Source organism: Leucoraja erinacea, chromosome 27 (assembly GCF_028641065.1).
Source record: "Leucoraja erinacea ecotype New England chromosome 27, Leri_hhj_1, whole genome shotgun sequence".
In the NCBI taxonomy this organism is placed as follows: Eukaryota; Metazoa; Chordata; class Chondrichthyes; order Rajiformes; family Rajidae; genus Leucoraja; species Leucoraja erinaceus.
The window spans coordinates 13,275,134-13,290,804 of record NC_073403.1 but is presented as its reverse complement, the minus strand read 5'-3'; the positions used below and the strand labels follow the sequence as shown (position 1 = coordinate 13,290,804).

The following is a 15,671-nucleotide window of genomic DNA, read 5'->3' as shown; positions in this document are numbered from 1 at the left end:
TCCAGAAATGCTGCCTGACCCCGCTGTTACTCCAGCATTTTGTGTTTATCTTCAAAATTGAGTGATTAGGTAAGAGACCATATTGTTTGTGGTTACATTTCCTGTTTATCTCTCTGTTAAACCAAAATGAAAGAGACCTTGATTAATCAATATTAATATTATTTGCAATCAATCAATCAATCAATCAACCTTTATTGTCATCTTGCAAGCAACAGTTGTACAGTGCAAAATGAAAAGACGTTTCCCAGTGAATAGCGGAGCATCGCACATGAAATTTAAAAACACTTCACACATAATAACACTAAAAAAAAACCAATCCAGTCCCTGATGGAACAGTATAAATAGTTAAAAGCAGGTAAAAAACACAATGTTAAAATACAGTAAACCAATCATAAAAAATGTCCGGGGCCGATTAATATTATTTTGCAACAGTTTTAGAATGTTATCTAATACTGAAATGATTATATTTGGTTTAATGGAAGATGGGAATAAATTGAACACATCTCAGTAAAAACAGGAAAGATGATTTTAGATGAACAACCATGATCATATTGAATGGCAGTGCTGGCTCGAAGGGCCAAATGGCCTATTCCTGCACCTATTTTCTATGTTTCTATGCTTGAGTAAATGGTAATAAAACTCAACCACTTGATTTTGAAGCATCCATGCATGGTGGAGGTATAATGTAGTCATAGTGTGAAAACAGGCCCTTCGGCGCAACTTGCCCACACCTGCCAACAGTAGGACTTCCGGCGGCGTCATGGAGAATTAAGGCGCGGCATTGAGCTTCTCCCCCGTAAAAAATTGTAAAAGCCGTTTTAAGTCAGCACCGATTTTTTAAAAAACTCACCGAAGTTGCCTGGTGTTGTGTAAGGGTGATATCATCAGAAGAAGACGTGAAAATCGGGGAGATTAATGGTGAAATCGGGTGTTTAAATGAGTTTAAATGAGCAGAGATAATCGTTCAAGGGCGCCAGAGAAAAACACTATCAGCCTTCAGCTCGAGAAAGTATTGGATACTCTGCAAACGACAGAAGAAGGTTCAGAAGAAGAAGATTCTTACAGACAAGGGTCTCTGTTTGAAATGGCAACAAAAGGAGACAAGAAGGAGAAAGAAGTGAAGCAATTGCTTTTAGATATGAATGCTACAATTAACATTACACTGGAGAAGATGCAAAGTATGGAGTCTCACATGGAAAGTAACAAGCAGAGTATGGAGGCTAGCATGGAGAAACTTTCTCAAAAAATTGATAATACTTGCAGTGAGTTAAAAGAACTGAAAAAGCAGAATAAGGAATTTGATAAGAGATTAAAATCAGAGTGTGTCAGAATTGAAAATGATTACAACAAGAAATTTAAAGGTGTAAAGGATGATTTCGGAAAGCTGGATGAGATAATGGAAGAGATGGAGAATGAGATAAAAGAGATTGTCTCGGAAATAAAGAGTTTGAAACAATCACAGAAAACTGAAGAGGAAAAACTTGGAAGAATGACTGATAAATGTCTGGACCTGGAATCAAGAACTCGGAGATATAACTTGAAGATTCTTGGAGTAAAGGAAGGACGCGAGGGACATGAATCTCAAGCATGTACTTTCGTTACTGATTTGCTCAAAGATGTCTTTGAACTGTCAGAAGAACCAAGAATAGACGTCGCTAACCGAGTTGGGTATGTTGCAAGAGGAAAAAATTATTCAAGACAGATAATCGTGAAATTCCGTGACATCTCTTCAGTGGAATTTATATTGAAAAAGATCATTCATGGCAAGAAGCTAACATACCGTGGGGATAATGTGCGAATATTTCACGATTACTCTCCTGAGGTAGTCCAGAAAATGAGATTGTTTACACCGGCAAGACACACTTTGGGGGATGTCCCAGGAGTAAGATATGGAATTTACTTCCCCGGAAAAATGAAGGTATCTTATAACGGCGTTGAACGCTCATTTGCAGAGCCCGGAAAAGCTTTAAAGTATGCAGAGGACATCGTTAAGAAAACATCGGGGCAAGCTGCCGACAAAGAAGAAGATTGAACTTTTTACAGAGCTTTGAACTGATTAAAATGGCCAAGCTAACCAGGCAATTAAAAAGCTTATCTCGTTGGAATGTGTTATTCAGAGAGCTTGGTTATATTCAACCTTGGATGAAAAGCTCAAAGTTTAACCCCTTGGCACCTGCCTGTACGGTAGTTAACCCTTTGGTACCGGCCTGTATGATGTATGGTAGTTATAGAATGGGATATTATGTAAGAATCCTGGGGGGATATATATTGGAAAGTTTAGATTAGATTAAGATTGGATAATTGGAAGGACATATATACTTATATAATCGTGTATATGTTATGTTCTATATTTGTTTTGGGTTTTTTTTTACTCCTTATGTCTCTTCCTGGTAACTTTTTTTTTTATTTTTTATTTTTTCTCTCGGCTGTCATGCACTGGTTTGATAAACTCATATAAGAAAAGACAAAATATGAAACGGTATGTAACTTTTTATGAGGATTCACCAAGGGGAGGAGCTCAATGTATAACAACATCAAGGAGGTCGATACATTTTTTGCCATCATTGATGGCTATTCGTCCTTAAGGTATCTTCCCTTAGATACCTTAATAGCACCTTTTTTTTAAAAGCACAATCAAGATTTTTATCTGTTTAATTTTTTTGAAAGTAATTGTATATCACATTCTTTTTTTCTTTTTCTAAGGCACTTTACAAGAAGGAGATGCAATATAAATCTAATAAACCGGGATGACCACCCAAGTCCTAAAATTCTGAGGTATTTGGTTGCACCATATGATTCAGGAATATTACCCTGATTACAATGCAAGATGATAGACAAATAAAGAATGGAGGAATTACATTTTGTAGTTGGAATATAAGGGGTGCCAACGAACCAATTAAGAGGGGTAAAATTTTTGCCCAACTAAAATCGTTGAAAAGCGACATAATGTTTTTGCAGGAGACCCACATGAAACAACAAACACAAATAAGATTAAAGGCGAAAAGCAAAAAACATTGAAATCATACTTCTACAATGCACTAAAACATGATCTTAATACATCAAATTTCAAATAGCACTCCCCTCCCACACCCTCCCCCCCCACTCGGTCACTTCACTGCCTCGCCGGGTAGCCCCAAGGCCAGTGATCAGTGATCGCTCAGCCCCCCCCCCCCCCCCCCCCCCCCCACACTTTCAAAAATGCTGCCGCAGCCCCTGGTTCAGACAGAGAGCACCGCCAGATGTGAGCCGGGAGTTGAGGCTAGTTGGCTAGGATGTCTGGATCCTGATGCTCAGCGCTTCGTGTTTTGGAGTCCCCCCCCCCCCCCCCCCCCCCCCCCCCCCCCCCCCCCCCCCCCCCTATTCCCCCCAGGTCGCGATGCTCCCTCGGGCTTGTCTCTCACAATTTCTCACTCCCAACTCTCACCCAATGTTGGCAGCCCTGACTATGGGACCATGAGAATAATGGCTGCTTGTGTGTGGACATGTTCTTGAAGTTTCTGAGCTCAAATATGGCAGTAAAGACTGCCCGACATTGAAAAAGATATGCCAGCAAACACAAACATCCTGCTAAATAATGTAGGGATAGTTTTATTTCTACCAAATTACCATGAAATGTGGCCGGCCGGCACAATGGTGCAGTGGTCGAACTGCCGCCTAACAGCACCAGAGACCTGGGTTTGATCCTGATTACGGGTGCTGTCTGTATGGAGTTTACACGTTCTCCCTGTGACCGTGCGGGTTTTCTCCGGGTGCTCCGGTTTCCCCCCACATTCCAAAGACGTGCGGGTTTGTAGGTTAATTGGCTTCTGTAAATTGCCCATGGTGTGTAGGATGGAATTAGTGTATGGGTGAATCAGCAGAATTTCGGTGGGCCGAAGGGCCTGGTTCCACACTGTGTTTCTGTATTCTGAACTACTGTATAAACTAAACTAAATGTAATTACTTTACTGCACATTCATGTGGTTTTCAACAGCACAGCCCTGTAGCCCAGACACAGTATTAATTATCTATTACAGGGTGCTGAGTTTGTAATTGGATTCAAATAGCATTTCTAATAAAAATGCTATGGAATAAAACATTCTGTTTTGTTCAAGAACATTGCTTTTTCAAAGTCGATTCCTGTTTTCAATTTGCAAATGTTTACGGTTGGCTGAAAGCATGTGACCAGCTGAGTTGTTCGTACAGTTTAATTACTGAATGCTTCTTGGGTTGTATCGTGTTAGTATTCATGAATCCAAGTCCTTGTACAACTGTAGACAAGGGTGGTGACAGGACCATTGCGTCAGTCGACACCTAGAATCGGGAAACATTCAGGCCTTGTTCCCCATCCAGAATTCCAGCGTTTACTTATGCTTTAACATAATGTCCCTCTTGCCTCGTTATCGTTAACATCAGCGTTTAAGAAACATTTAGACCGGTACATGGATAGCATAGGTTTAGAGGAATATGGGCTGGTGCGACTAGTGTAGATGGGGCATGTTGGTCAACCTGGGCAAGTTGGGCCGAAGAGCCTGTCTCCATGCTGTATGATTATGGCTTTGTGCTAACTCTGCTGTGCCAACAGAAATTAAAGTGCAACCTCTGACTTTCCTTTACAGCTCCAAGCAAAGCAAGGCACAAGCCCCTCAAATTGTCAGCATGCAGATGTGAATTAAAAAGTTCCCCATCGGGACAATAATGTATTGCTCTCTGCTTTTGCTTCGATGAATCTTTAATGCCCTGTATACTTTTCTTCACAGTGCAGAGAATCATTATGTGTTTCATTAGTCGTCAGCTGAGCCAAGGAATAAGATCTCTGCGGAATCAAGGACTGATACCGCCCAGCTTCTTGAGTCCATTGTTGACTTTGGACCTGGTCCACGATGATGATGGTGAGAGACAGTGGAGTGGATACAGCTACACTGTAGCTACCATGGAGAAAAGTCTTTAGGCTTTGAGGAACAGCACCTCATTCAGCCTGTAATCTATTGCCCAATGCCTGAACATTGAATGCTCCAATTTCAGGTAACAGGCTTACCTTTTTACCCCCTTTTCTCTCTGTCTAATGTATCCAGGACCTCACGTACACATGCTTCTTTTTAAGCTCCCCCCAAGCTACTATTAATGTTTTTTTTTCCTTCCCCAACTCATTCAATCTGTTTATCACCCACACATTCCTCTCGACCAGTCCCCCCTGTCCCCCTCCCCATTGTTCTGCTCACATCACCTCCATTTCTTTCCTGTGCTTCACTTTTACCTGCTATCAGATTCTATTATCGGCAGCCTTCTGTTGGGGTCAAGGAAAGGGCGTTCACGTCGCGACCCTGTTTCCACCAATCTTTCCACCACCATGCGCATGAAGTACAAGAAGCGACAAGACAGACACCATTGCATGCAGATGCCGAGAAATGTATTCTTCTTGCGTATGGCATGCACAGCCTAAAGTTGTAGGACAACTTGTTCTATTTGGTTGTGCACGCCAGGTTGATTGCATTCGTCGAAACAGGGCGGACCACGTTAAGGTTGCAATCTCTTGCTGAACAACATCTAATCTTGTGTGTGGACTCGATAAGTGGAAGAAGCCCTCTGTTGCCTCACTTGCCAGCCTCTGTCGCTATTTCCACCCTTCCCACTCCACTCCATCTGCCAATCAATACCTCCTCCCCCGCATCCACCCTTCACTTGTCACCCATGCCCCCCCCCCCCCGCTTCCTTATACTGAGGAAGGGACCAGACCCAAATCTTCAACCGTGCAACTCCCTCCACAGGTGCTGCTCAACCTGCCGAATTCCTCCAGCAATTAGTTTGCTGCTCCTGACTCCAGCATCTACAGTCTCTTTAATCCTCCATTTTAAGGTTGCAGCCTACTCCCCATTATCACCAACAGCAGTTGTAATCTCTGCAGGCAGATGCAGTCAGAACAGTGTGGGTTGCGGTCCCATGCAGCAGGCCAGGGTGAAAAACACTCTGAGAATTCTTAAACATAGATCATGAAATGTAGAAAAGTACAGAACAGCACAGGGCCCTTTTGACCCATAATGGCAGTGTCGAACATGATAAACTAATCTAATCTGTCTGCACATGATCCCTAACCCTTCATTCCATGCATATCCACATGCCTGTCTAAAGTCTAAAGGTGGAGAAGCATCTGCGGCGGGAAGTGCACAGTTGACGTTTTGGGTCGGGACCTTTCCTTCAGATTGAAAGAATAGAGGGAAGATAGTCAGTATAAGTCTTAGGCACACCTATTATATTTGCCTCCAGCCAGTTCTAGGCGCCCACCCGCCTTTGGGTATAAATCTTGTCCCACACATCTCCTTAAAGGTAAACCTTCCCAATTTCGCAAATTTTGAATTGTCCAATAACTGGCAATGAAGTAGCCACCTGTTCAGCGCACCAAATAAAGGTTAACTCCAATTTCTAGGCTGAGAATTTCTAGTATTGTACATCGGCATAATTTATGCTGCGAAGGTTGAGGGCACTTGAGGAAAGAGCTGACAGAGGGAGGCTAATTGGATCTTCGTCACATTGCCAGCATGTTCTCCACAGGCCAGTGGCCTCTGACAGCTCCATGTGTGTTTATCACGTTCTCACCTCCTGGGATGTAAAAACCAGATCAAACAAACAGCCTTCAGCACAAACATTCAGCGCTGAGGAGCGCCTCGAACAAAATCCAGCTTCCATCTTAAGTAAAGACGTCTTACTCCCATCATAGAAATGAAAGCTTGAAGATATTGTGCTCTCATTTACAAACATTAAGAGCAACATGGCCGATGTAATTCTGGGAGTTTGGTGCTTTTAGTTTTTGTTTAGTCTGGAGATACTGTGCGGAAATAGACCCTTTGGCCCACCAAGTTGGCACTAACCAGTGATTCCTGTACACTAGCACTATCCTACGCACTAGGGACAATTTACCATCTTTGCCGAAGCCTATTATCCTGCAAACCTCTAGGTCAATGGAGTGTGGGAGGAAACATGGGCACCAGGAGAAAACCCACACAGTCATGGGGACAACATACAAACTCCATAGCCTCTGTCCCACGATGCAAATTTACCCAAGAGCTCTCCCGAGTTTAAAAAAAAAATCAAGCTCGTAAGTACGGAGAATGTACATAGTGGATGTCTCGTAGTGGCTCGTAATGCTAACGGCAGGTACTCGGGAAACGCGGTAACTTGTGAAGGTTTTTCAACACTATGAAAAATATCCAAGAGTAAAAAAATACTTGCGATGAAGTACCACGAGTTAGATTTTTTTTTTTAACTCGGGAGAGCGCTTGGGTAAACTTGCATCGTGGGACAGGGGCTTAACAGCACCCGTAGTCAGGATCGAACCTGGGTCTCTGGAACTGTAAGGCAGCAACTTTACCGCGGTGCCACCTATCTATAGGACTTAATGTCCAGTCTTAGATGCTATGAAAAAGCTTCTGCTGGGCATCTTCGTGAAGAGGAATAAGGAAAATGGGTACCAAAGGTTGCCATTGACTCCAGAAACAGTGAAAGTTTGCCCTCCCCAGAACTGGCGTTAGTTCCTGAGGCTTCACACAGACTGCAGCTCCCTCACTGAAACCTGAATTAGTCTAGAGATTACACACTGCTGCAGATCACTAACCAGTGGAGCAGAATTGGGTGGGAGGACTTCATCGTGCCAGCCCCAGATCACATGCATGGAAGAGGGTATAGTCAGCGGCTTGTAACCCTGCTCACAGCTGTCCCACCACACTTCCAATACCTCGCACACCATCTCCCACACTCCCATTCCGTCCACACCCTCTACTGTCAAACAAACCCCCACGTCCGCAAGTCCCTCACAAGGAAGGAGTGCCCTCACTTTCTCAACCCTCCCATGAGATTTACAATGGCTTCCATAAACAGTAGCAAGCAATGAGCACCCCTCCTTTGCCGAAGCCTATGAGCACCCCTCCTTTGCCGAACAACGTACCTCGGTGACTGCCAATCACCCCCCCCCCCCCCCCGGACACTTATTATTTATTTTGTTTATTCAAAATCGTTTGCTATGTCGCTCTTCAAAGGAGATGCTAAATGCATTTCGTTGTCTCTGTACTGTACACTGACAATGACAATTAAAATTGAATCTGAATCTGAATCTGAATCTTTAAGAGGTAACGGTTTGGGTTCTGCTGGTGCCAACCCCATGGGATTACATCCCATGAACGAGCACTGAAGATGTGGTTGGTGTTGCTTGGATGCTGGTATCATGATAAAGACGTAGGTGGTGAATCTTGTGAGCACTACACACCCGGTCACCATGTATGTTTTCCAGTCTGTCATATTTAAGCAGCCCCAGCGAGTTAAACCCGAATAGCTGTGAGTAGATGCAACAACATGAACAAAGTCAAAGTCAATTTTATTTGTCACATGCACCGGAAGGCATACCTGCAGCGATACAATTAAAAATAACACACAATACACAATAAGATTTAACACAAGCATCCACCATAGCATTCTTCACTGTGGTGGCAGGCACAAAGTTCAGCCAGTCCTCCTCCTTTGTTCATCCATGGTCGGGGCCATAAACCCTCCGTAGTCGCCGCTATGGACGGCCCGATGTACGGGCCCTCTCGTCGGGATGATTCAAACTCCGACGTCGGGACGGTCAAACACACTCCATGGCTTGGAGGTCCCGAATCAGCGCTTTCTTACTGGAGACTGCGGCTTCAGGATGTTATAGGCCACAGGCTGGCGGTCGGAGCTCTTCTCTGGCGATCCCCGGCGAGGGATCCCAGGCTCCGGATGGCAAGTCCACGCCGTGCCCGCGTCTAGAAGCACCACAGACCGCGGCTTCAGGATGTAACAGTCCGCGGGCCAGCGATCGGAGCAGTCCTCTCTGGTGGACCCGGCAAGGGTTCGTCCACCCCGCGATGGAAAAGTCCACACTGCGCCCGCAGTTGTAGCTCCGGGCCCGACTCCGGGAAAGGCCGCTCCAATCCATGGTGTTAGGCCGTGAGGGAGGCGACATGGAAAAAGTCGCCTCTCCGCGGAGGAGGCAACCGAAAGCACACAAGGCCCTCTACTGTCAAACACTTGCATACAATGAGCTAAATCAAAAGACACAAACTGCTGGAGTAACTTAGCAGGACAGGCAGCATCTCTGGATAGAAGGCATGGGTGATGTTTCGGGTCGAGACCCTTCGTCAGACTGAAGTGTGGGAGGAAAGGCAGAAGTCTGAAGAAAGGTCTCGACCCGAAACGTCACCCATTCTTTCTCTCCAGAGATGCTGCCTGTCCTGCTGAGTTTCTCCAGCAGTTTGTGAATACCTTCGATTTAAACCAGCATCTGCAGTTCTTTCCTACTAAATCAAGACAGACAGTTGCAAGCAACATTTAAAGGCACGTTCGATCAAACTGTTAGTTAAAGAACAAAAGTGTGAAGGTGTACAATCTTCTGACGAAGTGGACAACACAAAGGTCTCAAGGTGTTTGGGGATGGGAAGGTGACCAAATGACACAAGTGGCAGGGAGATGTGAGAGGAGATCCACAGGCAGGTCACCAAGTGGGTCAACTTTAATGGGCCTGTCCCACTTGACGTGTTTTTAGGCAACTGTCTTGATGCTGCCAGCGACTGTCATTGTTGTAGCAGGTCGCAGAAAAACCGACGTCAACCTACGACAGCACCTACATCGGCAGAAGTCAAGCTACGCTCATTGGCGTCAAACCCACTGTCGGTGAAAATTTTTCAACACGTTGAAAATTTAGCAGTGACCACAAAGACGCATCGACTTTTTGCACGACTGAGGAGACTACTCCCGGTGACCACCAGCGAACATGTGGCGACAAACTAGTAGTTGCCTAAAAAATCGCCTAAGTGGGACAGGTCCATTAGGTTCATTAAAATGGGAACAGGGGCAGAGGGAACCCAAAGCTTTCAGAATGGACTGATTGAGCCCATATTCTTAGGTTGAACGTTGAATGGTGTGACCAGCAAAGCCAACATTTTATCTGAGTCAGTTCATTTGGCCTCGGTTCATTGTTTTCCAGCATCCCAGGCTGAGTTCCGAAAGTTGTCGAAGTGTCGACGTTGTGACAAGTGATTGTGCATTCCTGGTTCTCACTGCTCACTTCTCGGAAGCTTCAGGGAGGGGAGGAGTGGAATGGGGAGCTTTAGAGATGGAATTCCAGAGTCATGGCCTGGATGTTTGCCAGCAGGGCTGTGAGCATCGAGTAAAGGAAATGCAAGACGTGCAAGGGGCTGGAAATCGGCGAAATGCAGACTCCGCAGAAAAGTTGTAATGTAGCTCCTGCATTTACGTTAAACCCTGTCAGAGTTTGAACACATTAGATTGTCCCTTGGACTTTCACATGGCCTTGGTAACCTATTTTACAAGTTGATTACCTCTTGGGTATAAAAAAAACAACTTGCAAATCCCCATATATTACTAGTTCTTTTATATCTAACCTGAGGCTAATAAGTAACATAGCATACCTCGTCTCAAAATATACAGTCTCAGCCTTGCCAAAGACTAGGATTGGAAGTAAAAACAGAAAATGCTGGAAATACTCAGCAGCTCAGGCAGTCTCTGTGAAAGGCTGAGGCGCATTTCTACCCTTTTCTTTCTTTATTTCGATTTTCAACATTTGCATCTTCTTTCTTTTTTATTATGAGTTCAGTAGTGGGCCCTGATTTGTACCCAGCAACAGTGCCTGTGGTTTGTAGTTGCGTTTTAATAGCATTGGAAATGTCTTGGGATTGTGAAAGATACTTTGGAATTACGTGTGGCACAATGGTATAGTACGTGGTGCTGCATTCTCACAACTCAGGTGACCCTGATTCGAACCCGACCTCCAATTGTCTCTGTGTGGAGTTTGCATGTCCTCCATGTGACCACGTGGTGAGCCTGTTTCAAGGACATGCTGGTTGGTGCGATATCGGCAATGCAAATTACTTCCGCACTAGATGGGTGGCAGAAGAATCCCAATAGGGTTCATGGGTGTGCGACAAGGAATATATTGTAGGGAAATAAGTCGGGAAGAGGACTGATATGGGTGTAAAGACTCAATAGATGAATTGTCTCTTGTGTTATAAGGAAATATGTGCATGTGAAGCTGTGCACAAACCCTGGTGAGAGGGCATAGGACTTGCGTTCAAGATTAAGAGGAAAAGGTTTAATAGGAAACTGAGGGGTAACTTTTTCACACAAAGTTTGGTGGGTGTATGGAACAAGCTGCCAGAGGAGGTAGTTGAGGCTGAGACTATCGCATCAGCCATGATCATATTGAATGGCGGTGCAGGCTCGAAGGGCCGAATGGCCTACTCCCGCACCTAATTTCTATTTCTATGTTTAACAATCAGTTGCACAGGTACATGGATAGGACAGGTTTGGAGGGATATGTACCGAGCACAGGCAGGTGGAACTAGTGTAGCTGGGACATGTTGGCCAATATGGGCAAGTTGGGCCGAAGGGCCTGTTTCCACACTGTATCACAATCTGACTCTATGACTCCATGGCAGTGTTGGGGCCTGGGACAGACTTTCAGCGACCTGTTTCCATGCCACATGCTGGGATATCCTAAAGTGCTCCACAACAAGATGAGTATGTTGGAGTGCTAATCAAATGTGTAGTTCAATCTTCACTCGTGCGTTTGTGTGCTGGTTGTTTCAAGAGTAGATTTTGACCTCACCTTCTGCTCCCCGACACACGCTCTCCCTCGCCAACTCTCTCACCAGTGCCCTCATCTATGCTCTGATTGTCTCTCAAGAGGTTGACAGATTCTTGATTAGTACGGGTGCCAGTGGTTATGGGGAGAAGGCAGCAGAATGGGGTTAAGAGGGAACGATAGATCAGCCATGATTGAATGGCGGGGTAGACTTGATGGGCTGAATGGACTGATTCTGCCCTTATAACTTGTGAATTTATGAACTCTGATCCTCCCAGTGACATGGTTCTGAGCTACTGTTTCTCTGCCCACTGTTCCACCGTCCGCCCTGCTTTCTGACTCGTGATGTGACTATCCCCGAGCCCATTTACTAACGTCCTCTCGCCTTCCCACTGATGTTCACAGCCCAATTTATAACCTGCACCATGATCCAGCTGGTCACCCATTTTCTAACCTGCCCCCCAGAACTGATCTCTGCTCACTTTAACCCACCGCACTGACTTATTTTCTATTGCTTCAGCACGCGCTGACACCTTGGCTAATGTCTCTGGGCACCAGGCGGTCACAGGGAGAACATACAAACTCCACACAGATAGCACCGGAGGTCTAGATTGATTCAGGGTAACTGGTGCTGTGAGGCAGCATCACCATCTGCTGCCCCAATCTGCCACAAATATTTCCAAAGCATCTTTCTCGATATTAAGACATCACCAACTATGTTTGCTGTGTGTATCTCCTGGACCCACACCCTGCCTGCTGCTCACGGGGAACTGCACAGAGTAGGAAACTACTTATGCCTGTGGATTGCTTAATATGTGGCAGTGCTTTTAATAGCCGGAAATATGACCTGCCCGAATTTCAATCCTAAATCAGATGCAGTCGAGGGTTCTGCTTATTTAAAATGAAAGCTGCAATTGCAATGACCAAGTTCTGTGGCTCTGTAATCTGTTGTGAGGTACAGAGTGTGTAGCCTTTACTTCATGCATTGCTGCTGTGTGAAGAGTGAGTTTAGTTTGGAGATACAGTGTGGAAACAGGCCCTTCGGCCCACCGAGTCCGTGCCGACCAGCGATCCTCGCAACACTAATACTATCCTACATGCACTAGGGACAAATTTTCAATTATTCCAAGCCTAACAACCTACAAACCTGTATGTCTTTGGGATGAGGGAGGAAACTGGAGCACTCGGAGAAAACCCATGTGGTTACAAGGAGGATATACAAACTCCATACAGACAGCACCCACAGTGAGGAACGAACCCAGGTCTCTGGCGCTGTAAGGCAGCAGCTCTACCGCTGCGTTTGAGGGTCCCGACCAGGCTACAAGCCCCCGCACCCCCATCTGTGAACACGAAGCAGCTGCAGGATAGCAATAGGAAGAGCTGAAAAATAGTACCTGTTTCTGCTGGTTGTACTTGGTTAGGTTGGTGTTGTAGTTCCAGCTGGCCGAAACACTCACGAAGAAGATGTCTTCTGCAGTGTTGTTATGATCTTCCACAAACCTACCTGCCCCGGTTTCATCTATAGAGTAGTTGGCAGGCATGAAAGCATTATCCAGGGCACAAGTGCTGCCAAGGAGGCTGAACAATCCAAGGAGCAGCGGCATGGTGGTGAGCATGTTGTGATGCCTGCCGGCACTTCTTCCTGCACCAGCCTCTATAAATACAATTATGTCCAGCCCAGTCTTCCCAATCTCGTATTGCTGATAAAACATTAACTGAGAGCTGTTCCCGTTCGGACTGTTCAAAATAATAAAAGCCTTCCTTAATTAGTGTTGTACAACACTCCCTGTCAAGGGCTCCTCCCTCAGTCATTAGCTGTCAAAACCCAAATATCTTCACATCTGCAAGCGCAATTGCTTCTGCTGTACGGGGGTTGGTCCTTACTACAGGAGTGGAGTCTTGTTCAATCTAACGCCTCCTCTGAATGGCAGCAGAAGGAATCCTACACTGCCATTCTCTCTCTCTCTCTGTTGCACTCTCTCTCTCTCTTTCTCACACACACACAGACATTCACACGGATAGATGGGCTCGGTCAGAATCTGTGACCACTATATTCCTTCATTCTTTGAGCAGCCTGCAGCCTTACATTACGTCAATTCATGTTAATGGCAAACAGCAGCACAAAAATAAGCCCAGGCAGAAACTCGCTCTCTGCTCGTTGGCCTCTGTCAAGCAGCATGGATTTATTTTTATTAACATGTACACATACCTTCGCCATGTTGGTGCCTTGAAGTTTGGCACTGAGGCAGTGGTCAAATCCATCACCCTGCGCACTGACTAAAGCCAGACAGCAGTAGATATTATTTCCTTTGCAGTATGTGAATGTTCACTTTCAAATTCATGCGCAGGAGGATTCTTACAGAATTCCAAAGCATCACACAGTATTTTGCAGCCAAGGCACAGCTCAACTGGTTTGTGCGATTGTTTACGCTTCAGTAGAATTTATTCAGTAGGATTTACATCTTATCATAACAGAACATTCTGTAATTACCATCGAATCACAGAACAGTAGCAGTTCAGAAATAGGTGACTGGGCTCATGTTTGGTCTATGTGGCGGAACAAGTTGCTGCATGTAACTGGGAGATGCTGCTTCCATAGTCTGAGCACGGTGGAACTCTGGAGTGGGACCAACAATTTCCCCTTTGTGAACCTCACTCTTCCTTTTGTGTGGTCGGGTTTAATTCCTATAACACCACCCCAACAGCACCATGGGAGTATCTTCACTGGCAGGACAGCAGCAACTCGACAAGACTGCTTCACCACAACCATCTCAAGGGTAATTAGGGATAGGTAATAAGTGCTAGCATGTCCTTTCAGACCTCAAACCTGTTGTGGTTTGGTGACAAAGTCAATGCTGGACAGTTACATTTTCAGTTAAAAGTATCACAGAGTTGTCACAGCAATTTCAGAATTGTAGAATCCTAGAATTGTCCAGTACAGAAACAGGCCCTTCAGTCCATCATGTCTATGTTAACCCTCTTGACCATCTACAGCAATCTCATTTGCATGCACTAGGATGATTTTCTAGGTTACCCTGGGCAATTGCCAAAGCCAATCACAAACATAGTGCCATATTAAATGGAAACAGCCATGGACTATTCTGCCATTCAACAAGATCATGGCTGATCTTTCACCTCAGCACCACTTTCATGCATGAATCCTACTTCTCTTCATATCCAAAATCATGTTAACCCCTGTCTTGAGTACATTTTAGGTGCAGAAATAACTTTTCATCTCTCTCTCCTGGATGCCCAGTGCTTTAATCTGAGACTGTGACCAAAGGTTCTAGCCACCCCAGCCAAAGGAAATATCATCAGTCAATCTACTCTACTAAAGCCCAACTAGGATTTTATGGCTTGCAGTGAGATCACAGCTGATTCTTCTGAACGAGGACGCACACAGCTCCACTGCCTTGACCAATCCTCGGTACATTCTTTGTAAGACATTTAGACAATGCCCATATTAGTTTGCCCAAGAGATAATTGCATCACCACATTTTTTTACAAGCAGTAAGGCATCCTCGCTATGAATAATGTATTAGATTGATGTTTATTAGCAGCATGATGCATAAGCACTTATATGCTAATTTGAGGCCAGGTCGATCAAACCAAATGAAATGTAAATTTCTATGAACTTGTCTGTTGTGTATTTGGATGCTTAGAACATACTTCAATAAGGCTCAAACACGGGAGTAATCTTATGCCCCTGTCCCACTTAGGAAATCTGAACAGAAACCTCTGGAGACTTTGCGCCCCACCCAAGGTTTCCGTGCGGTTCCCGGAGGTTCCCGGAGGTTTTTGTCAGTCTCCCTATCTGCTCCCACTACCTGCAACCTCCGGGAACCGCACGGAAACCTTGAGTGGGGCGCAAAGTCTCCAGAGGTTTCCGTTCAGGGTTCCTAAGTGGGACAGGGGCATAACAAACTACTTTATTCCAGGACGCCACCTTGAGTCTCCCCACACATGCGTACTTGCACAAGACATCACAAGACATCACACATACTAATTACATATGCTAATTATCACATACCTAACATTGTCTTTTTAATTTTACAGTGATAAAACGTCAAACGCATCT

General features: G+C 45.1%; 1 protein-coding gene across 1 annotated transcript in view; it reads right to left on the bottom strand.

Annotated features, from left to right (window-relative positions):
- Positions 1 to 13,535, bottom strand: part of ace (angiotensin I converting enzyme (peptidyl-dipeptidase A) 1) — a 97,281-nt gene extending 83,746 nt beyond the window's left edge. The window contains 1 exon segment of the mRNA XM_055657075.1: positions 12,988 to 13,535. Within this exon segment, the coding sequence (XP_055513050.1) occupies positions 12,988 to 13,305 (318 nt within the window). The 5' untranslated portion in view covers positions 13,306 to 13,535.
- Between the last annotated feature and the right edge of the window lie 2,136 nt (positions 13,536 to 15,671).